Source organism: Oryzias latipes, chromosome 21 (assembly GCF_002234675.1).
Source record: "Oryzias latipes chromosome 21, ASM223467v1".
In the NCBI taxonomy this organism is placed as follows: Eukaryota; Metazoa; Chordata; class Actinopteri; order Beloniformes; family Adrianichthyidae; genus Oryzias; species Oryzias latipes.
In genome coordinates, this window is record NC_019879.2 from 10,258,587 (window position 1) to 10,282,983 (window position 24,397).

Consider the following 24,397-nt stretch of genomic DNA (forward strand, 5'->3'; position numbering starts at 1 on the left):
TAGGGCTGCATGGGCAGGAAAATGACTGAACATTTTTCTGAGACTGTCATGCGTTTTTTTGTGAATCTGCTCTTCCTGTGACCAGAAAGGAAAAATCTTCAAGATAGAAGACGTGTGCTTCTGGTTAAAACTGATGTCAAGGTCTGGATTTTGTTTGGCCTGTAAGCTGGAGGTTACGCCGTGTGTTCAAGTGATCAGCTTCCTTGTTTCTGTTTGCTGTCATCAAGTGTCCTTGTTGGCAACACGATCAACATCTTTGATAACTTCCTTCAGGAAAACAGCTGTGTAGTAGGGAATAAGAGACCACCGGGTTACTCAAACAAAGGGGCAAAATGGTTCTATTTTTTTCTGTGCAACTTGAAATTGATGTAAATCTAAAACAGATTTTCATCATGGTTGGAAAATTGTGTCAAGTGAATCTTTTTAACTGATGTTTTTACAATATATCCATCACTTCTGTCATCCATGCCACAAAATTGTGGATTTTACACTAAATATTGTGTTTTGGTTTTTATGATGGTTTGATGTTTGTACTGGATTTTATTTTTGAAGCAGGAAGTAAAAAAAAAACGTACATTCAAACTAAGGAATAAAGCAAAAGAAATTAGTTATTTTCAAGTATATTTATTGCTTTGTGTAAATACAGTTGATATATTTGATGTACAGTTTAGTTTTTTTCTGTTTAAAAAATGCATAGAATTATTTGAATTGGTTTCGTGTTTGAATTTTTAAAATAAACTTAATTCAACAGCAGGTTTTTCTGCTTTTGCATGATTTCAGGTGCAGCAAAAAACAGTAATTTAACCAAAAAACAAGAAAACAAAAGTTTCTGCAGTTTGTTAGAAATTCTCCTGAGTTGTGGGTGGGACTGGAGAAACCCCGCCCCCTCTTTCCCTCCCTGTTGCTTAGAGCTTGTGGCCCAACCAGGTTATTTTCTACCTGACAAATACTTCTTATTCAAACTGCATTTTTACATCTGCTCCTGATTCACAATGATTTGAATGAAGAAAAACAGGCAAATTTCTACCAAATTTCCTTATATCCTAATATGTCATCAGAAAAATGCCACAACTTTAATTGGAGTGGGTCTTAAAAGTTTTACACGTGAGTGTCATCTTCCCACAGGTTTTTTTTTTTTTTTAAATTCTTTAGAGTATCTCTGCTATAAAACAAAGTCTGGTAAGTTTCCTCTTAGCTAAACTAGAATAGCTTTAATTGACAAAACAAAAACTCAACCCCCAAAAATGCGGATCTACTTACAGCAGTAGTCTGTTAAACAGTTGTTACTACATACATTTTTAGACATAAGTGTGCATAAATATTTAGATTTCACTTCATGCAGTGTCTTATATTTCTGCAATCATTCTGTTTCATAAATAAAATGCTTTTCATATTCATGCTAACAGATATTAGTATTGATCTGTAGAATAAATCCAAATCTTATTAGTAGGTCTTTAGCTTAACAGCATGTAGAGATGCTGAAGTAAATATTCTTCTCATTTGTTTGTTGATCATTGAATAAAATGTCATGTTTCGGTTAAATTAGATGTCTTTGCCACACTCGGGGCACAGGATGTCATCGCGTTCAGTCAGGAAGCCACGCCCCACCAAGGACACGGAGCACTTCTTGCAGTTGAAGCAGTCGTTGTGCCACTGGCGCTCCTCAAAGGAAATGTACTTGCTTCCTCCCAATCCTGAGAAAGCAGAGATCAAGAGTAGCAAGTCAAATGCCATCTTTAGAGCAAACCTCCGAGGATTTGTTGGGGGGCTTACCACTGATGGGGGTGGTGCAGGAGGCACATTTCTTAGCATAGAGGTTACAGAAGCAGTTGAGACAATATGCAAAGTCATCCTTAGAGGTGAACCTCTGGCCGGACAGTTGCTGCTTGCAGCTGGTGCAGAGGAAGCAGTCCTTGTGCCAGGGCTGGTCACGGTAAGTCACGCCACCGGTAGTGATGGGCTGAAGAAAAAGAAGGGCCACACTGGAGTATTGTTTCCTCTCATGCTACGTTTACACCACCCTCTGCAAAAAGTTTGTTTAAGCAATCACTTCCAATGAAAAGTCTATTTAAATGCACGTCAATGCATGTTACGGTACAGTATGTTCACCCAGAGCATGTGTTGTGTGTTCAAGATAGCACTATACACGGTTTCACGAAAGTGCATTCAGCCTGCGGTGTTCTCACCAGACAAGAAGGGAGCTGCAGGGACGACTTCCTATTCTTTTTATTCTTTTGTTTACCAGCGCATGTCCACAACATACAACTGTTAGAAGCGTGGTGTGAATTGTCAAACCGGGGCAAATCTCATGAATTTACGTCCTAGAATTCGTCCTAGAATTCTGGCCGGGCACAAGAAGTGCGATTATTATTTTGTCTTTCGTGATCACTGTTCAACCGGTTGGCACTTGTGCGTACGTCACTACCAAATCTGAGTCCTTGATGGGTCAAATTTCACCATTTTCCCAATATAGCAGTCAAAAGTTCAACTGGTTAAACTTCCAGCGGGTGATCAATAAACTCCTGCGGAGCTCACATCTAGACTTTAAAACTTACGTAGCGATGCATGACCAGGAGTATTATGAATACGGAAGCCCGAAATGGGGTTTACGTGCAGAGACTTTTCATCAAAAGTACCAGCATGAACGCGAGGCGACTGGTGTGAGACAGACAGCAAAAACGGTCACTCCAAAAGCAGTCTTTTAAAGACCGTTTTTGTTTCTACGTACAAAATGTGCATCCATGAAATGCAAAAAATACATTGTATACAACGGAAATGCCAACCATTTGAAAATTGATCATGGAGTAGCAATTAATAACTGCGGTTTGTGTCCGGCTTGAATTCTATCACACCAAGTCTTACAATGGAATAGAGCTGTGAAAGAAAAAGCCTGGAGCAAGATTTACCAGATTTGCACCGCATTGACATTTCATACCAAGCCTCTTCCAACTGCAGGTGATGGGCAGTTGCTAATCGGGTAGCAAAAGTCCAGTGTGAACGTGTGTCACATACCCGGTGTAAATGTGGCATCAGATTTTTGGGAAACACGATAGTGTGCAAAAGGTGCCTCACCTTCTTGCAGTGCACACACTGCATGGCAAACTGTTTCTCATAGCAGGGCACGCAGTAATTGTGGTTGTCCTTAGGGATGAAGCTCTTGGTGCCAATTGGCTGCTGGCATCTCTTGCAGGTAAAGCAGGTCTCATGCCAGCTGTGCCCCTTGTGCTCCATCTTTCTGGAGCCTTCATAAAAATGTAAATGCATAACAAAACAGATGTTTTTTTTGCAAAGAGGAACACTTTTCCATCATCATTTACTAACAAAAATCAACTGATAAGTTCTTACATTCAAACAACCATCAGTATTATGATAAAACGCATAAAGTTTGATTCATCTTTAGTAAAATAAAACTATGAATTGGCTTTTTTTAAGGACTAACATGCTAGAGTCATTTTTGTGTCTTTTTAAATTAAATGTATGCTGGAAAAAGCAGCAACTCCCCAACGCCTATTGATGCAAAAATGCATTGAACTTATTGCAGCCAGCTCCATTTTTCATGGCTTGAAATAAATTCAGGCATCAAAGATTTAAACCAATATTTTTCTTATTGATACTCATTAACATTTTCTATTTTGTTTTTGAAGATTTTCTGTGAAAAGGATGTTCTTGACGGACAAAAATTGAGTCATGGACTCTGTTCGCTCGGAAGCTTTCTATGCACCTAAAGGCTCAGTTTAGTGTTTTTCTTGTTGACCTGCATTACTGTCACCATGTCTCAACACTGTAAATATTCAGTCAGTTGAATCTAGTGATCATGATTCTGCCTTCTGTACCCCAGTTTGAATCCAGTAGTGGACAAAATTGTTGGTACCCCTCAGTTAAAGAAAGAAAGTCCACAATGCTCACTGAAATGACTTGAAACGTTCAAAAGTAACAATAAATTATTTTTTTTTTGAAAATTAAATAATAAAAATCAACCATTACTTTTGAGTTGTTGATTAACAGAATTATTTTTTTTTAAAAACTAATGAAATAGGGCTGGACAAAAATTACGGTACCCATAACTTAATATTTTGTTGCACAACCTTTTGAGGCCATCACTGCAATTAAACGGTTTCTGTATTTGTCAATGAGCCTTCTGCACCTGTCCACAGGTATTCTGTCCCACTCCTCATAAGCAAGCTGCTCCAGTTGTCTCAGGTTTGACGGGTGTCTTCTCCAAATGGCATGTTTCAGCTCCTTCCACAGATGTTCAATGGGATTCAGATCTGGGCTCATAGAAGGCCACTTCAGAATAGTCCAACGTTTTTCTGTAAGCCATTCTTGGGTGTTTTTGGCTGTGTGTTTTGGATCGTTGTCCTGTTGGAAGACCCATGACATGCGACTGAGACCAAGCTTTCTGACACTAGGCAGCACATTTCTACCCAGAATGCCTTGATAATCTTGAGATTTCATTTTACCTTGCAAAACTTCAAGACACCCTGTCCCAGATGCAGCAAAGCAGCCCCAAAACCGAACTGAGCCTCCTCAATGTTTCACAGTAGGGACAGTGTTCTTTTCATGTATGCTTCATTTTTGAGTCTACGAACATAGAGCTGATGTGCCTTACCAAAAAGCTCCAGTTTTGTCTCATCTGTCCAAAGGACATTTTCCCAGAAGCTTTGTGGCTTGTCAACATGCATTTTTGCAAATTCCAGTCTGGCTTTTTTATGATTTCCTTTCAACAGTGGTGTCCTCCTTGGTCGTCTCCCATGAAGTCCACTCTGGCTCAAACAACAATGAAAGGTGCGATCTGACACTGATGTACCTTGATCTAGGAGTTCACCTTTAATGTCTTTGGAAGTTGTTCTGGGCTCTTTGGAAACAGTTCCAACTATCAGTCTCCTCAATTTGTCATCAATTTTCCTCTTCCGGCCACGTCCAGGGAGGTTGGCTACTGTCCCCTGGGTCTTATACTTCTGAATAATATGTCCCACTGTCGTCACAGGAACTTCAAGCTGCTTAGAGATGGTTTTATAGCCTTTACCTTTATGATGTTTGTCTATAATTTTGTTTCTAATGTCCTGGGACAATTATCTCCTTCACTTTCTGTTGTCCATGTTCAGTGTGGTACACACCTTTTCACAGAACAGCAACGTAACTATTTGTCTCCCTTTAAATAGGCAGACTGACTGATTATGGGTTTGAAAACAGCTGTGATGTCAATTAAAGGACATACCTGGGTTCATCATGACCCCCTGGGCAATTATCGTATTTTCGAGACCATGAGCCACTATTATTGTCACCAACTCTCGACCCTGCGGCTTATTCCATGATGTGGCCAATTTATGCTTTTATTTAACGACTGCCAGGAGCACTCCAGCAGCCTCAAAGTGGAGACTGCCTGCATAATTCTATGTCCAGGAACAAGCATTATTACTTTGACACACTCAAGCAGCCCAAGAGCATGGACCTGACTTCAGTTGTTAGACACTTAAGTCATGGTGCAACTAACTTGCAACTAACTAACTAACAACTTGTTTTTAAATTTTATTGTATTTTATGCACAGCACTTTGAGTGACATATGTTGTTGAAAAAGTGCTATATAAATAAAGGTTGATTTGATTTGATTTGATTTGATAAAGAAACACCCATGCCCAGCCGCATCCCACAATCCTTTGGTGCCATTAGAGCCAACGCGCACGTGACCGCAACTACAATATGACGCAGCTTTCAAGTTAAAAGCAATCGTTAAAAGCAGTGTGAAAAAATCCACCATCACCAACGGGTTTGGAAAAGCCAGTCTGCTGCGTCCCAGAAGTTTCCTTCACTGTTGTGGAAAAATTGGGAGGGTGCGGCTTGTAATCAAGTGCGCTCTACAACCCGGCAATTGTGGTAGTTCTCAGTCTTTTATGGAGGTACCATCATTTTTGACCAGCCCTAGCCATATTTAGGGCTGTAGCTTGTGGGGTCTTGCCAAAGGAAGCGAACCATGGTTTCCCATGTGCGAGTCCTACACCCGACTGAGCCATCCAGCCACTGACTATACAGATACTGTGAACACAGTTAAAGTCCAACCGATTGACAGACTTGTCTCAGACCCTTTTTGTTTTCCTTAATGCGGCTAATAAAGGAAATAATTTTGATAAAAGACCTTTCATTGACGGTGCGCCTTAAATCTGGTGTGCCCTGTAGTGCAAAAAATACATTGTATAACAAAAAACAAAAAAGGTTTGTGTCCTAAAAATGATAAAGCTCACACTGGGTTGGGTTATATGTACAATGGGTTGAATGGAGTTAAAATATGAGAACTCTGCTCCCCACCTGGCATGATGGTTTTCTTGCACTCGTGGCACTTGGAGGAGTACTCATTGGAGTAGCACTCGGTGCAGAGGAGCTGCTCGTCTTTGGTGGAGAAGGGCTTGTCCACGAGGGAGCGCTTACACTGGAAGCACTTAAAACAGTCTTCATGCCAGTGACGGTCTTTGTAGGACAGATCCTACAAGAAAATCCGATATTCAGATGGCGTCACAAAAACCTGTATGTGTAACTGAGCTCATGGAGAATTTGCAGCCTGTTTCAAAACTCTAGTTTGTTCCCCAAATAATATTTGGTGTGGATTTGAATCTTGCAGATGGTACGAAACTTGCAGCTGAGTCGAAGTCCTGCTTTATTTTGAAATCTCTTACCCTGGTGTTGCAGCCAATAGGCTTCTTGCATTCCTCACAGGTGTTGGAGTACAGGCTTTCGTAGCATTTCACACAGTAGGGGTTCTCCTCTCTGAGAACATACTTCTTCCCAAACAGGGACTCCTTGCAGTAATGACAGTCGTAGCGCTCGGTCATTTTGTCACAGGGTCACTCGCCTAAGACACAAAAAGAGACATTCAGCCACCTTTAGAGGAAAATATATTTTCCCCCATGTTTCAGTTCCCGCCCCTTTCATCTGCTCTCTTTCCTATATGTCTGCATCAGGGGTAAAGGGGGACTGATGAGGGGGGATAAAAATAACCCCTATCAGTCCTGCTTAGAGACAGTCAACTTCTGCTCTGGCCGCATACCAAAGCCCACCCTGCCAGTTGCAAGCTGACCCATCCATTGTCCCACCTCCAACTGTCAGCACCAGGTCTCAGCATCCCCTGCCTTAATGTGTTTGTGTGCATGAATGCACGTTCAACTGGACATCACTTCTACCAATCAGCAGCTGTGTGTAGACAGCCTGTTAAGCCCTCTGTCTGAGATGCATTACACCCCCTGTGTTGAGCAGATAGTTTTTGTACGATACCACAAAAATATAGATATTCTGACTCCTTGATTATATCTAAGTTACCATTGTGTCTTAATTTGATTCTCACGATTTAGAAGCCATTCATTAGTACCCTCACCCAAAAAACAGATCTAGGAGTGATTTGTCATTTTCCTACCACTGAAGAAGTTTCGTTTAATCTGGATTTCGACTTTGAGGCTTTTAATCCATCTCTCTAAGCACTCTCAGCCCCTCCCACATTCCCTTATTGTCTGTTGCTCTCACTGTGAATCACCTAGTTTATATAAGGACTTATCTGACTCCTAAAAATATAAAAGGATAATCTGAAAGCTACAAATAAAACCTCCAGTTATTCGGACGCGCTGTGCAGCTGTTTCTCAGCTTCTGGGGTCCCTTTGATGCTGTCCATCTGGGAGACAGAGTGAGGTAGAGCCTCAGAAAGTTAAAGCCTTTGTCAACTTTAGAACAATTCACTTTAAATTTTACTACACAATCTATATTCTTTAGGATTCTACAATTCTTACAATGGTTCATTTGAGAAGTTTTATCTTTAATGATCTGATTCAGAAGCTAAAATGTAGTCATTTCCAGCTTCCCCGAAACACTGTTTAGGAGAACATTCCTTCAAACTTAATTCCGCTATTCGCAGCCTTAAAAGTGGATAATAAAATTACAGATTAAAACTCTAATTTGAAACATCTTCAATTAAACCAAGTGCAATTCTCTGCATACCAAAACTCAACTCAAGAACAACCTGAACAAACAAAAAAATGATCAAAATATTGCACATATGAAGAAAATCTCCTTTCTAATTTATGACCTGAGTGTGTTGAGTGACGATTAAAAAAAAGTTTTCGGACTTTTGCATGAAATTGTTTCCCCGTGAAATGTTAATAAAACACATAAAAGGACGGCACAGCGCTTTAATGTAAATAAATATCAGTTTCATGGTGAGCAAGAGAGAGTGAGATAGATACAAAGATTGGAATGCACGAGATGAAGCTTTTTTCCCTTATGGATGGGAATCAATGTAGAATGAGCAGACCAGTCATGGATAACAGTGGGGGGGATGAGAGAGGGAAAAGGGTGTGCAGATGAAGAAGTGGGTGGGTGGAGGAGGCAAACAGGAGGTTGCCAGAGCAGCAGTGGGGAGCAGAAGGAGCCCTGGAGTGAGGAGGACATGAATGAAACCAGTGAGGATGGAAAGGTGAAGCAGCTGAACAAAGTTTGATCTTACCTTCCTGTTTGAGGAGTGCACGTCCGTGCTGAGTCCGGGCAGACTGAGAGAGGAGTGTCTGGAAGAGCTCTAGTTACTCCTGATTGCATTACTCCACCCACACAGGGCTAATTGAACATGGGGGAGGAGTTATAAAGGGAGGCAGCAGGGGGCCAGGGGTTTCTTTTTCTTTTTTTTTGAGATGATCTATAAATACAGCCGTGCCTCACAGAGATAACCTCAAGGTCTCTTTCAGTTGCTCACCCAGACACCAGTGAGACCATGTAAGGTCACTCAGTTGTTGTCCACTTACTCACACTCCCTGGATGGGTCACTAGTTCAGTTGCTGACATTTTTCCTTATCCTCCATCTATCCCAAGAAAATCCTTTTTGGATCACTCCTCGCCAGCCGACTTCCTGTCAGAACTCCTCTGTTTGTCTCAAGTTTTGTTTGCTTTTCATGAAACATTTGTTTCCATCAACTTGGTGTTGTATTAATCTGCAAACATTTACACAAGGGCAGTTTTCCAGTAATCTTTCATGCAAGATGGTAGCTGTGTCAGAGAAAAAATGTCAGAGATGTCTTATCTGTAGCCGTTATTTTCTTTTTTTATTTAATCGCCAATGACTTAACAGACTATTAGGTTCAGTGCATAATTTGAGCTTGCTACAGAAAAAGAAAAGACCCACTCCGATGTAAATGCTTTTTTTTTGGTGTTGTCAGCGTGTTCTTGTGGCTTTTGCCTGATGAAGAAGAATGTATAAAAAGAAAATTAAGCTCGAATTTGCATTTTTGTGTCTTGCATTGCTGTGATTCTGAGTATTTCTTTATCCAAGTCATTGTGAATCAAGGGCACGTGAAAAAAATGCAGTTTGAAAAAATTATAGTTGTAACTACAACCTCATAATACAATGGGTGGGCCATAAGCTCCATGCTCTGGTCCATTCTGATGCATCCTCTTGCAGACGAATAGATTCATGTATGTCTTTGTTTTTTCCTCGTCTGAGCTGAAATCTGGAACTAAACTGGACGGCTGGATAGCTCCAACATTGCTTGCCATTTTTGTTAAACCGGTAATGTTAGGTTTGGAGGTGTGAGGGGCTGTAAGCTAGCAGGGTAGAGTGTAAACAGATGAATGATGGATAGAGGAGCAGGCTTACTCCATGCCTACAGTCCCGCCCACAACTCAGAGGTAAACTACTGAACTACTACAGCTCTGCAGAAACAAAGTCCTAGAAAATGACACAGGTTAATTGATTTTGCTTTGAAACGTCATAATCATAATTAAAAGACCACTGGGAACACTTTGAAAGTAGAGCAAAACACTTATTTTGTAAAACCGCAACCGTCTAAGCTTAACTATCTATCCTTGTTGCACACTATGGACTAGATGCATTATAAAGAGGCATGACAACCTCCTGAACACATCTCAGAAATGTTATTTTATAAATATGACACAAAATAAGTAGAAATATACGTAATTTTTAGAAGTAAAAGTTCTTGGGGAAAAAAAGCATTGACCAAAGTAATACTTCATTTCTGTGCTAACCCCAATATTCCATTTGCCATCAATTACTTGCTTCAAAGAAAAACAAAGTTTTGGGCTTAAATAAGATACATATACTAAGGGAATAGGTGGCTCACCCTTTTTAAAATCCCAGCACAAATATAATTTTGTTGAAATCAGACCTAACCCTCTTTGATGTTTAAACATCAAATTTTGGTTGATATTTCTCACTGTGATTTCCACTTGAACAGGTAAGTCATGACTTAGCTAACTTTCACATTATATTGTGAAACAAATCTTTTTTTTTGAATTTTAGTTGGAGTTTTAGTTTTTAAACAAAGTTAAATTCTTAGGGGTGGAGCCACAGGGGGCCTGGGGGGGCAGCTGCCCCAGATTCAACCCCCCCCCCCACACACACACACATCAATATTAGTATCATTATTGACAAAAATGTATTAATCATCTACAACAATCTTCTTTAAGTGTTGCAAAAATTAACAAAAGCAACATGTTAAAAAGGACTTAAAAACAACAACATTAATGAAACAGTTTGAAATACATATTTTCAAAGCTTCCATAACTCTGGTGTTTTGCCACCCTTCCGATGTCTTCTGGCCCCCCTACCCCCCACAGAAAAGCTGACCTCAAACCAATTAGGAATCTTTGAAGCATTCTCAGGCAAAATATCTATAAGGGTGGCAATCAGTATAAAATAGGGGATCCATGCTCAAATGGAATTCGACTGGAAAGCTTTTGACTTTAGTAAATATGACCTCCTAATGCAGTAAATTCAGCAAATGACCATTTTCAGTTGGTTAGAATCTATCAAATGCTGTGGAAGTCTGTGGTGCGGATGTGGAACAGGTTTTGATTTTTGAAAAAAAGACTGCTGTCATTAGAAAGTTTGTTTAATGACATTTAGTATTTGAATATTATAAATTAATATTGACATTAATTTAGCATTCTAATGGTTAGTGACTTGAAAATTATGCTGACCATCATTTGCATTGAGTATCAAGAAAATCATAATAATAATTTGGAACTGGCTATAGAGGAAAAAAACTTTATCTACAGAACAGCTTTTACCTAATCAGAGGCAGTGTGGGGATTCAAAGGCTTTCCTGAGAAACTACTGCATGCGGAACAGATGGGAATCCAACCACTGCTCTCATTTGAAGATAATCACTTTTCCACTTGAGCCTCAGCCACTCTGACATATCATATCTGATCTGTGAAGGCACAGCCCACAGGGACCGTCAGGGATCTACTGCTGGGGTTTGTGGTTCCTGATACTGTGGGACACATTTAGTCCTCTTGGAGAGTCCGTGCCTGAAACCAGTGAAGAGTTGTTTTGACAACAGAAAACAGACAGATCTTTTTTTCTCTGTAGCCATTCAAATATGGGCTGAATCTCAACTGTAAGGCCATTTCTGAGCCTGCTAAACAAGTTTGATGCATCAAAACTGCAGGTAAAATCAAAGTCAGATGACAGTTTGTTAGACCCTGTACTTGACATGCCTTGGAGTGTTTTTATCTAATTAGTTCCCCTGTAATAGACATGTGGCATTTAGATTTTAACCCAAGCTTGGACAATAATATCAATTCAACTCACTTAATTTCAGACATGCGGTCTAACTAATACCTCAAGGGACAAATCTGTGTAATCCCCTATTAAAAATATGCCCAAGACAAGTCTTTGCATTCCCTCAATCATTGCTTCGTCTTCCTCACATTTGGCAGGCACAATTTTTATCCTCACTCAACCCACAATCCCTGGACTGGGGCCTCCACCTCAGCTGCTAAGGCCAGGGGATAAAGCTGCAGCTGTCTGGGATGTGAGGGGCGATCATGATGCTAAAGCCTGGTGCTTACGCCCGCTGCAAACACGGCCGTGTGGAAAGGTCAAACCAGGCAGACCCCATCATCACTGCTGGACAGCTAATCGTTAACGCAGCAGTCTCCAACCATAATAGAATTTCTTCTGGTCATCCAAGATCCAGCTTGCCCCCCACCCTGGAAGAAATTTGCTCTGTCCAAGTGGTCGAAATGGATCCCGGCAGCATACTTTTAAGACTGCACAGCGTCGTGATGGAGGTCTCAGAGGGGCAGTTAGGGTTGATGAAGAAAGATGGAAATATTTGGGGCTTCCTCTGTGAGAGGAGAGTAGCAACTGTCAGCACAAGTCTATTTGGAGACTCAACTTCAGCTGAGAGTCTCACAGGTTTGGGTTTCTTTAAATCTAAAATTGTTCCCAGTGGTCTTTTAATTATGATTTAGAAAAATTAAAAAATCTGTGTCGTTCTCTAAGGAAGTAGTTTCTGCAGAGCAACAGGAGTTAATTAAAAAAAAATGACTTGTGGGCGGGACTTCATCCATCTGATTAAGTGCTCTCCTGCTAGCTTACAGCCTCTCATAGTCCCAACGTAACATTTCCGTTGCAAAAAAAATGAGGAGCAATATTTGAGTTATGCATCCGTACAGTTTTGATTCAGATTCCAGCTCAGATGAGGAAAACAAAGGAGATGGATCCAAGCTTTTTTTTGGCTAAAATTCAAGGATGATTTTGCATGTAGATAAATGTATAGGTTTAATAGATTAATACTTATTTTCCAAGTAAAGATTGCATCAATATTATGCATTAAATTTTAATTAGTCCTACCAAACTCTGAATTAGTTCGATTTAGATTCACTTAACTTGTCTCATGATTTGACACATTTTTGAATGTTTTTTATTCAAAACCAATTAATTTTGGTTTGGTTTTCTTTATGAGGTTTCGCTTAACTAGAAACAGAAAATCAACTAAAGAGGAACTTTTTCTTGAAAAGGTCAAAACGTCTTAAAGTGCCAATCCAACCATCTTTAAACGTCTTTTTTAAATGTTTCAAGTGGTCTTTAAATTATGAATATGCTGTTTTTAGACAAAATCAGAAAACCTGTGTGGTTTTCTAGGACATAGTTTCTGCAGAGCAGCAATCTTCACCTCTGAACTGTGGGCGGGACCGTCGGCATGAAATAAGTCTACCCTTATTTGCCATCATTCCCTTGTTTACACTCTTTCCCACTAGCTTAAAGCCCTTAACAACTCCAACCTAACATTACCGTTGCAACAAAAATGATAAGCGAAGTCGGAGTTTGAGCCAGATTCCAGCTTAGACAAGGAACACCATGACGTACAGTACATGGATCTTATCGTCTAAAACTGGATGCATCAGAATGGAGCAGAGCAGGGAGCTTGCAGCCTGCCATAGTACAGTGTTTCTCAATTAGTGGGGGGCACGATATGATGCGATATGTGCAGTAGTAGCGGCTGTAGGCACAGGTAAAACGGGCAATTTAACGGGGGGGGGGGGGGGGTGACAGCGGCTCAGTGCTTGGAAAAAAATCTGCGCCTCTATTAGTTTCCTATTATATGACAGTTTGTAAAAGCTTTAAACAGGGACTGTGAACGTCCCTGCGGCTGCTCGCTCCCGTCTCCTGTCACACGCGGCTGCGTGACTGAGAACGAAAGGGGAGGGGTAGTGGGCTCAGACTGCAGGTGGCACGGGGCACGCGAAGAGCTGCAAACGCTGCCGGGATTGCGCAACACCAGGATCATCGCATGCCTTTAGATTCCTCAGCTAATGCTAATAATGTCATTCTTTATTAACTATTGTAGACATTTTTGAGACAACTTTATTTTCCATAAATGTATTCTTTGTCTGCCTGTCGTTTAGTTGGTCAGTATTTGACATTAAGACAGCAGGAAATGCAGGAAAACAGCTGCACTTTATGAGATCATAAATAAGCAATCGATCATTTAGAAAAAAGATCAGCACAATGTTTTGACCTGTTTCTTCAGACAAAAAACGTTAAATATATTGGTGCTGCTGTGTTAATGTTTTAGATCAATTTACATTTAATATTATTTATTGATTGAATAATTTTCCCTCAGCATCAAATGGTTCAGTTGGTCAAAAATGTTTGTAGGTGAAATAAGGACTGACAGTTTTTTGTATTTCAAGCACTTTAAGCTTCTTTTCTGTTTCAGACTATAACAGGGTTTCTGTGTGAAAAAATAAATGTAATATTTGTTGAAAGTGGATTTGTATTGCTTTTTTTTATTTTTTTATTGTTAAAAGATACAATTTTAGGTATACTTACTTAACTTTTTATAGATACTAACCTAATATATTGTCACCGTGCGGCTGTGTGTGGGGGGGTGGGGGGTTAGGGGGGTGCAAAACATTTTTTTTTCATAGGGGGGGCCTGGCAAAAAATAATTGAGAAGCACTGCCATAGTAGCTTCGACGTCACTCCTACGAGCTTCAAAGTGCATTTTTTCATCTGCTCCTGATTCACAACAATTTGAATAAAGAAAACTGCAATTTTACGCTTGATTTTAATTAATTTATTCATGTCCTCCGCCATCAAAAGAACACGTTTTTTTATTGGAGTCGGTCTTTAGGAAAGCGCACAAATAAGAACAACAAAATAAAGTTTTAAAAAATCAAAGAGTTTGGGGAAGTTTATGCATAATAAAGTTTCTGGAGCTACTAAGGCTTATGGTTCAGCTTTTCTCTTGTAATATTATCCACTCACATTACTTGGAAAGTTGTGTTTTCATGGCACAAAGTTAAGCGCATGTGATGGCATGTGACTCTTATGAAATCAGCAAGTAAACAAATTCTGAAGGATTCATGGATGATGATCTTATCTAAATATGAGGAGTCATGAAAAGAGGATTGAGCCATTCCTAAAGAAGATTCAGAATTTTCCAATTTCATATGTAAATGTAATTTAATTGATAATAAATAAATACATAAGAGGCAAGAAATGTAAAGATGTGTTTTCTTTCTATTGCGTTGCACATTTAAAACCTAAACTTTAAAATAGATTTTTTTTTAATTTGTATAACTGGAACAGCTGTCATTTTTGTTTGGTGGTGGCTTTGTCGTCTGATGGTATTATCACATCGATGATTAAAAGGCTCCTTTTCCCATTTTCACTTTCCTCTCTTGGTGCCGCCACACTGATGTGGGTCTAAATATGACATGGCAAATCCTCAGTCATTTGGCCGGGTGTCATGTTCCCCACGGTCCGGTCCTGTGGGGAATTAATGGGATATTCCTGCCGCAGCAGTGGGACAATGCTTTATTTAGAGGATGAGGTTTGGGATAATTCTTTATATTTACTTCATTTGTCTGAAAACTCAGATTCCAACTAATATTCTTTAATTATTAAGTTGTTGCTTAAAACAACAACACAAGAGCTTTAATTGTTCTGTTTTTAATTACCGGCAGTAAAAATGAAAAAGCAAAATGTATCCCTTAAAATTCTACTCTTTTCTTTTGTACATTATTTTTAGCTTTAATAAAACTTTATGAAACATTAATCATGTTATTGGTGGTGAAAAACACAGAAACACCAAAAAATAAAAATCCTTCCATCACAAATATGGATTTTACTGTGTAAATTTCTCTCACCGCACTGAAACACTCATCCATGCGTTTGTTACGTCGAGGCTGGATTACTCTAACTCCTTGTTAGCAGCGTGTCCTCAGAGTTCCTTAAGAAGTCTTCAGCTTGTTCAGAATGCAGCAGCAAGATTGTTAGCAGGAATTAGCAGAAGAGATCACATCACTCCTGTGTTGGTTTCGCTCTATTGGCTCCCAGTTGATTCCAGAATCAAGTTCAAGATCCTCCTGCTAACCTATAAGGCCTTACATGGACTGGCCCCGTCCTATATTAAGGACCTCATAGTCCCTTACCATCCAAACAGAACAATTCGCTCGCAAAATGCAGGACTGCTTGTGGTTCCTAGAATTAGTAAAAGTACAGTTGGAGGTAGAGCCTTTAGTCATCAAGCCCCTGTTTTATGAAATAAACTCCCAGCTCATGTAAGAGAGGCCGACACAGTTTCTACATTTAAAGTTAGACTGAAAACATTCCTCTTTGGACAGGCTTATTGTCAGACTACTTAGTATTCAGAGATTACTTAACTTAATGTTAATGTTTTTAAATTAAACTTAATAACAACAACTACTTGCTGTTAGTAGGCTGCTAGAAGTTGAAGTTGGGGTAGCTATGGTGCACTGGGGTTCTGTCCTCTTTTCTCCTCTACTTCTACCCTTCCTCTCTTCTCTATTCTTGATCATTATTCATCATTCAGTTCTCCATGCCTCTGTTTGGTGCAGTGCGATTCATGTACTCTCCCTCTTTCCCTCTCCCCTCCTGGGGAGTGGGAGTGCTTCCAGATTGCAGTCGGTTCATCCGTGCTCCTGTTCCTGACCGTGTACCTCGTCTCTATTACTGCTGCTACACCTGGCTGTGGATCCTGTCCCCGGCTCGACTCGACTGTCCCCCCAACTCAGTCTGGATGAAGCTCGTCTGCTGGACTTTAAACATGTAGTTGTAGTGTTAGATAAGTTAATTCTTCTCTATGAGTTCTGGTAAATCACCTGTCTGTCCTGGGGGAGGATCCGTCCTTCATGTGGACATCCCTGAGGTTTCTTCCTTTTTTCAGGAATCCGTTTTTTTTAGGAGTTTTTCCTTACAGCGAAGGGGGGTCTAAGGGCAGGGATGTTCAGTTTAGCTTAGTCAGTTTGTCAGTTCAATTTAGTATTTTCCTATTGAATTCTATGTATTCATGATCCTTTTGATTTCATGTTTAACTTTTTCAATTACCGATACGAAGCCCATCGAGACAACTGTTGTTGTGAATTTGGGCTATACAAACAAAATTGAATTAAATAGAATTGAATTGAACTAGCGCTCTTCATCATCAATCAAAGGAGACGTCGGCATCTTATTTAGGCCATGGAGCGGCGAGCTCCTTACATGTGGTAGTGGCCTTGGATGAAGCCATCTTGGAAAATCGTGGTTGGTGATTTTACAGAGGAGCTGTGGATCCAACAATTCCACATGACACGTTCAATTTTTAATGAGCTGTGTGACGCTGTGGGCCCTCCTGTGGCGTCAGCTATACAGTGACCTAAGCAGCCAGTGAGATCCGGTTGTTGGTCACGTGACTCAGTTCATTCAAAAAAAGTGTTTCCAGTGCAGTTTTGCGAAATATGTCAATTTTGATGACCCTCAAAAACCACCTCCTCCAAACACAAAAACATTTTTATGTGAATTTTTTCAAAAATGTCGTGTTTCTAATAGGCAGATTTATCATCGCTAGTCCAATGGAAATGCATCTAGCAATGGCCAAACAAGGCGGAAAAACTCTTATAACTGTTTCCATTTCAAACATATCCATGAAATCATAATAAAAAGGAGTAATATTTAATCTTCATTTTGGGATTTTGGACTCTAACTCCTTTAGAAGTGACATAAAAAAGAAAAAGCTGAGCAAAAATATAACAAAAACTGTCAACATTTATTTTATGGTGTGTTTTGGGTCGTTCCAGAAGAAAATTGCTTCTCTATTCATTCATATAAAACCGTTTCTGTTACTCAGCAGTTCAGTTGTTTTTTTCTGACCCCCAACTTTCATAATCAACCAATAAATGGAAAATTGCAAAGCCTCATTTTGAATAATAATTTATTAAAATGTCAGTTTTTTGTAATTACTTTTTTATTTCTCCACCTTTAATAGAAAAACGGGGACTATTCTCTGCTGGCTGACATTAGTCCCTCGTGTCTGTGGCTGCACGTACCTTACTAAATCTGTCTTTCACTAACTAGAACAGCTGGTCTGGTTCTCTTTCTGGCAGCCCATGCGTGGAAGACAGATCCCACAGATCTGATGCTGATAGGAAAGACTCAGATGGATGTTCTAGCGGCTGCTGAAAAACCAACTGTGCATACTTTGTGCCGACAAAATTTTTCTGGCGATAATTGTTTTCCGGTGGATCATTTGTGGGCAGCAACTTCACAATTTTTTATAGGGAAATGTAGTAAATTTTGTAACAGCTGTTGCCAACAAACAGTGACAGCTGGAGACAGAGCAGAGTTTGGGCTCCAATGGCTCATGCAGGTTGGAATCCAGCATTTGTCTGAGGAAACTTAGGGACTCTCAGAAGGACAGCACCAATTTCTTGCAGGAGGAACTGTCGATGCAATCCAACTGCAAGAAAAACGTAGTATTGCTCTGAGCTTAAGGTGAATTTCTTTATGAGTCTAGCAAAATAATATCTTTCTATGGGGTCTAGTTATATTGGATATAATTTTTTTGTTAGTTTATTATCATAATTTAGACAAAAGCACATCAATTTATCTTTGTTCATGCTGACTTTCAACATAATTCTCTTAAATTTTGCTGATACCATTTTGTTCTTTATTAATATCTCCTTTTTTGGGGTCATTATTGTTCATTTGATATAACTATTCTTTTCATTCTAATTACAAAAAATAAAAATACAAACAAAATGTTTAGTAAGTCAAAATGTAAACAGTTATGAACAGAACCAGCCTTGTATCTTCTTAAAGATGTTTTTGCTTATTTTAGATTAAATTCATTTTTTGAATTCATCCATCCATCTTCTAAACCCGAGATCTATGTCATGGAGACTTCAGTTGTCTTACAATTGATTTTTTTTTTAATCAAGTATTTCTTACAATTTCTTAGAATTTTACAAACATTTAATAAGTGTATTTAGTTGTATTTATATTCCAAAAACAGATAAATAGAACAATAATTAAAATGATTTTTTATATAGAAGCAAAGCAATAAAACTGATAAATGGAATTTTGGTTAATTTGGTTCTTTTGAAGTGTTTGCTAAAATTATTGCATATATCAACTTCTGTTGTCTATTATGGTGGAAACTCAAGGTATTACTACTGCGATGTCAATTACATAAACAACAGTGGACCTGAAATATCGCCTAAAACATTTTCCAAATCATATTATCAAATTGAATAAAGCCTGTATAAATCCGTATAAATAAAGACATTCAAAGTCAATCCTCTGTCTGTTTTTCAACATTCCACAGAAACACACCACACAACCTGCTTTTTGCCACCGAATTTTTCCAAAATTCAATTTGATCTTGTTTATGCCACGATGTGAGGCCAAGTGAGGAAAAAAGCAGTGATGAATACAAATGTCACAAGTCTCACGGATTTAAATCTTACCCTGTGACGATCACAAATACAAGGCAGATAACTTTGATAGCAATTAAGATAAGACTTGGTCAGAGACGATGATACATGCTAATAATATTCAGAGAATATAAAACTGCTCTTGTCTTCCTCCTCTGGGAAACACATATGTTCCTCTGTGATGTAAATCATATCACTCTGATCTAATTCTTTACTCTCATCATTTCTTTCTTTTTTTTGTATAACAGTGAATTTCTGTTCCCCTTTTTGGCTCTACAAATTAGGAAACTTTTCTTGGGACAGAAGATAACTGCTTCTTTCATTAAGAAAATCCATCGGAATTAATCTAGCTTGCTTGTTTTTCACATGAAAAGAAAAACCGAGTGCAGTGGCAGGAACCCTGCAGTCCTAAAAGAAAAAAAAATCAATTTATCGATAAATCAGACCATTAATTTGATCTTTTTATCTGTGAAACTTGAGATAAGTTTTGTTCTAACATCAGTGTGAGAGGTAAAATGAAGTTATTGAATGAGTTAAGTAACCTAACAAACAGAATTGTCTTTCCTAAAAAGATTAGGTTTTTTTAGACTCTTGTTGGTCTGTTTGAGACCAAATGTGCTTCCAAATACAGTCACGCTACACAATCCTCAGTGGCATTTCAAAATAAACTAGAAGCTGCGTGTTAGATTTCCGAAGCCTCTGCTTGTTTCAAAGATTTCTCAGAAAAAAAGAACAGGATGTTTGGAGGATGTGCCACGACAAAAGCCTGATCTCTCCGGCAGCACAGGGCAGCACAAGTCATTTCACAAGCCGACCTTCCTTTGACAAGTGCTTTGGTGCCAGACACATTTGGGATAAAAAAAATAAAAAATAAATACAAAAAGCCAGAACACCTAAAATCATCTGTCAAACACAGCAGTGAGGGGATTATGGTTTAGGGTTTATGTTCTTATCTGGGTCAGATTATTGCTACACTTTGATCCGGAAGCAGGAGATACCTGATGGGTAAAATTTCCTTGTACTATCTTGTGGGGTCCAAATGACCCCACCCTCACATTGACGTGTTCTCCCTACCATGACAAAGGTGGATAAAGGTGAAGAGGATTTCATGTATTCCATGGACACCATGGACACAACAAAAATCATTGAAGAAAAAAGGTTCAGCGCACTATCTTGTGGGGTCATCTGGACCCCACAAGACAGTGCGCTGAACAAGCACAAGCACAAGGGGTATGTCTGGACCCACTGTAGCAGTTTCTGCCTATGAGTGTTGTTTAGGGGTGGTTGACGTTTACGTATAACTGTAAGCCTCTGGAGGATCCTAAACCTTGATGTTCGTGGGACTCCAAAGACACTGGTAACTTCAAATATGTGCTTGCTTCTTTGTAATGGTACTTTTTGCCTCCAAGGCACGCTTACGTTGGGAGTGGGGTCATCTGGACCCCACAAGCTAGCACAAGGGTTAAGTAAAACATGGTTTAAGTTTTCAGCTGATTTCAATTTAACCTTTAGGGTTAGACTTAAAACTTGTTTTGCTAAATGAAAGACCCACTCCAATGAAAATGGTGTTTTTAACTTATTCTTGTAAAGGAGGGCATAAATAAAGAAATAGGAAATACAGTATGTGGGGCGGGCCACAAGCTCCTGATGCATCCTCTGGCAGACAGCTAGATCCATGTGCGTCTTTGTTTTCCTCGTCTGAGCTGGCATCTGGATCAAAACTGTATGTCTAGATAGCTCTAATATTGCTCACCATTTTGATATGAGTGGCTGTAAGCTAGTGAGAGAGCACATAATCAGTAAGCTTTCAATTATGGGTGATGGGAAAGGGGGCGGGGTTGCTCAGCTCCGACAGTACCACCCACAACTAAGGGATAAATTTCCAATGAACTACTGCCGCACAACACAACACAAATTTTTTTATTTTTGGCTAAAAATGGCATAATCATAATCTAAAGAGCACCGGAGGCGCTATTAATATAGATCAAAAGATGATCGGAGTGGGACTTTACACTTGACCATGATGACCCATAACAATGCCATTAATCGTGCGTCTGTAAGCTCCAGTAACTCTTCATGCTTACATCATTGTTGCCTTCGCTGACTTGTCTCTCCTTTTGTCTTCTATCAGATGTTCCAGTGTTGGTTTGTCTCTTTTTGTTCATATCGGCGACAGTTTAGCTCAGGCGGTAGAGCAGGTCGTCCAACAACCGAAGGGTTGGCGGATCGATCTCCGCTCTCCCCAGCCAGCTGCCCCCCCCCCGAGCGCAGCCAGCCTGCAGCTCACCGTTCCCCCAGGGGATGGGTCAAATGAGGAGAACAAATTTCAGGTGTGTGACAGATAGTGGGACTTTAACTTTAACTATCTGAACAAAACCAGTCAGGAAAAATGGGCTGGAAACAACCAGTTCATTTCTTTCCACTGCTGCCAAAAGCATTCCGTCCTCTTTACTAAATTAAAACATTTTTTTTCAGTCTCCTGAAAGTGGAAATATTTCAAACATAGTTACAACAATATAACCTGAGACAAGAATGGAGTGGTTTGAATGATGCAAACTTGTATTTCTCTCTCAGATAATTTGATTTTGATTTCAATTAGACCGTAAAAAAATTAGTTCACTTTAATAGTGATGACTGAACATGTTCATTTGGTTGTTTAGTCAGTGTTGCTGTTGAACGGTTTCCCCGCCCAGTCTGGTGGTTTTGATTCTAACTTGGCGGGGGGAAATTGCTTTGGGCAGATGGACATTATTGAGGTGAGTTTGGGGTCTCTTTGGCAGTTTTAAGTTCCTTCCCACCCATACCACAGCCAGGTATGTGTGGGCAGAGGAGGCACGTCAGCCAGTACTTCACATGTAATCAGTCTCATCGTGAGTAACTAATGATAAAATAATAATATGTTCACTAATCTGTTCCTTAAACACAATTTATTTGACCTGTTTTTATCCTTAAAATCTCTGAATTTTGAGAATTTCCTGTTTAATTACAGCGCAGGCCGTGAGGTCATGGAGCACTGAGCTCTTCCTCACGGAGGATTGTGCAATCCCATGTTTACTGGGCTGACTGTGGTCGTTTTCTTCACTCAGCATACGCTGATAATTAAACGAGTTTTTTAAACAATTTTTTTTAGCATTGTAGACATTTTTATCACACAACCTAACTTTCCATTGAATAGTTAAATTTATTTCATGGTTGTCCTTCATTTGGTGTTTGGATCTGACACAAAGCTGCAATGAAATGGAACAAGGGGAGACAGAGCAAAACGACTGTGCTTGTTTTTGAGAAGTTACTATAGAAACAATAAATAATTTGTTTTATGAATACATAAATATTTTTGGAAGGATTTTTACTTTTGGTTTTGCACAAATTTAGGAAAATAGGAAATCATCAAATACTTTCTTGACCAATCAGGGAACGTAATTTGATGTAGCTTGAAAGGCTTTATTAACTCTGAAAATCAAATTTATTTTCACAATAACAGGTGCAAGACGATTTTTCCACTTTTGATTGTGATAAGAAGTTATACCAGAACCACTGGTATTTCATTATTTTTGTTTTTTTTTCCCCTTTCCTGCTTTTTCTTTCCTTTTTTGATTGTTCCTGGTGTTTGAGAATAATAAGGGTTCTTCAGTTGGTGTTTTTTTCATTTTTTATTTATTATTATTATTAAATTACTTGTAGTGTATGTAGATACACTCACTGGCCACTTTATTAGGGACACCGTGCTAGTTTCGGGTTTGACCCCCTTAGGCCTTCAGAACTGCCCTTGGTGGCATCGATTCCACAAGGTACTGGAAACATTCCTCAGACTTTGGTCCATATTCACATGAAAACATCACACAGATGCTGCAGATTTGTCGGCTGAACATCCATGATGCCAATCTCCACATCCAAAAGGTTCTCTATTGGGTTGAGATCTGGTGAGTAGAGGGTTGGGTAACCAAGTCCAGTTCTCTTATAGAGTCAATAGTTCCAGCTCGGAACTCACAACCTCCACCTCATGCGCCGGGCTCTATAGGTAAAGGAGAACCTCTCAGCTGATGGCCTGTCCAGATCGAATTGAGTTCTTCTTCCAGAGACAGATTAAATTATGCACCACACACACACTTCATTTGTTTAGTTGTTTAGTTGGATTTCAAGGTTTGCAGGTTCATAGAACTACTTTGGACCTGATGCAGGCACTCAACCCCTTAAGATGTCCTGGATGAGCCCCCACTATTCATGAAGCTCGGGAAGCTTTTAATTCCTTTTCACTCCATTTTGGATGTTTCATGGTTTTATTTTGTTTGTTTTTTACATTTTGTCCCATTTATCCTATAAACTTTATGTCAGAAATAAAATATTATCAGCACCAAAAACATAATTTTTAACTTTGACAAAGTGCCCATTTCGCACTTGGAGGAAAAAACTGATTCCAACCACAAAGAAAGGGGGAGCACCGAATTGGAGGATTTGGTAAACAAACTGTTTTCATTCAGAGGTTTTGCATTTCATGACATTCTCATTTTTACTTGTCTGTAGTCCAAACAATATCAAGGAGGGGCTGCAGGTTGTCACGTGTGTCATCACCTACAGTCAGGTGGGCTTCAGAACTGGTGCCTTTAAGCCAAAGTAAACATCCAGTGATGTAACCAAAGCTGTGCTCAGCTGCAGTCCTCTCAGCAGCTAGTCAGTGAGACGATGGGGAGAATAAGTGGAGTGGATCTAAAATGGAAGCCCTCCTGCTTTTAGCAGCAGCAGCAACCCAAGTGCTGACAGTCGTCAAACTCCACGAATGAGCCCGACTCGCCTCGTTTTTCAGTCTAAGAGGAGAATGTCATGAACGAATTCTGGAACATTTACTGCTCAGACCCTCTTATGTAATGTTGCAGATTGAGTTTTGCCTTCAATTCAGCTGTGAAATCCAACAATGCCAACCATCAGGGTGCTCACCATGCCTCTCAGCTCTTTCCAATTAAAGCTTGAGTCAGCTGTTCCAAAACAGGCCCAACATTAAAGAGGTCTTCAACAAAAAAGCATGCGCTTCTGGTTATTTGGCCCCAACTTGTAATTAAATTGATTTCTTGTGATCAAAACTTTATTGTATCGCCTCAATTAGAGTGTGTGGGTAAAATACGCAGAGCTGCTGGTTATTTTTACATTTAGTTGTGACAGTAACAAACATGAAGAAATGTGTGGAATGTGACATGGTTGTATGCTGGGATGTTCTGCCCCCTTGTGATTTAAACGGTACATCTAACAACCATAGCCAATTTTACACACACACACACACACCCATACACACACACACACACACACACACACACACACACACACAAACAGTCTTTTGATTTTAGTAGTTTTTCATTTATAAACTGTTTCAGATGAAAGAATAGCAAAGTTCTGAAAAAGACTAACATT

The 24,397-nt window shown here is 39.5% G+C and overlaps 1 protein-coding gene and 1 long non-coding RNA gene across 2 annotated transcripts; both read right to left on the reverse strand.

Annotated features, from left to right (window-relative positions):
- Window positions 1-608: 608 nt before the first annotated feature.
- On the reverse strand, window positions 609-8,612 carry LOC101169645 (four and a half LIM domains protein 2). Its single transcript, XM_004081487.4, has 6 exons — window positions 8,484-8,612; window positions 6,670-6,845; window positions 6,305-6,479; window positions 3,073-3,242; window positions 1,774-1,960; window positions 609-1,694 (listed from the first exon to the last, which is right to left on the reverse strand). The coding sequence occupies exons 2-6, from the start codon at window positions 6,823-6,825 to the stop codon at window positions 1,543-1,545; spliced, it is 840 nt and encodes a 279-aa protein (XP_004081535.1). The 5' UTR covers window positions 6,826-6,845; window positions 8,484-8,612; the 3' UTR covers window positions 609-1,542.
- Window positions 8,613-14,885: 6,273 nt separating this feature from the next.
- On the reverse strand, window positions 14,886-15,546 carry LOC110017381. The gene is made up of 2 exons (XR_002292756.1): window positions 15,434-15,546; window positions 14,886-15,077 (listed from the first exon to the last, which is right to left on the reverse strand). It is a non-coding gene; the product is annotated as an uncharacterized LOC110017381 (long non-coding RNA).
- Window positions 15,547-24,397: the final 8,851 nt, after the last annotated feature.

What these genes read in the sequence shown, in the direction of transcription:
- LOC101169645 (XM_004081487.4), bottom strand. Translation starts at nt 6,825, where the DNA reads ATGACCGAGCGCTACGACTGTCATTACTGCAAGGAGTCCCTGTTTGGG. An exon ending in CTATTGGCTGCAACACCAGG is followed by an intron (nt 6,480 to 6,669) that starts GTAAGAGATTTC and finishes ATTTTCTTGTAG; the next exon opens with GATCTGTCCTACAAAGACCG. An exon ending in AGTGTGTGCACTGCAAGAAG is followed by an intron (nt 1,961 to 3,072) that starts GTGAGGCACCTT and finishes CTTTTTCTTCAG; the next exon opens with CCCATCACTACCGGTGGCGT.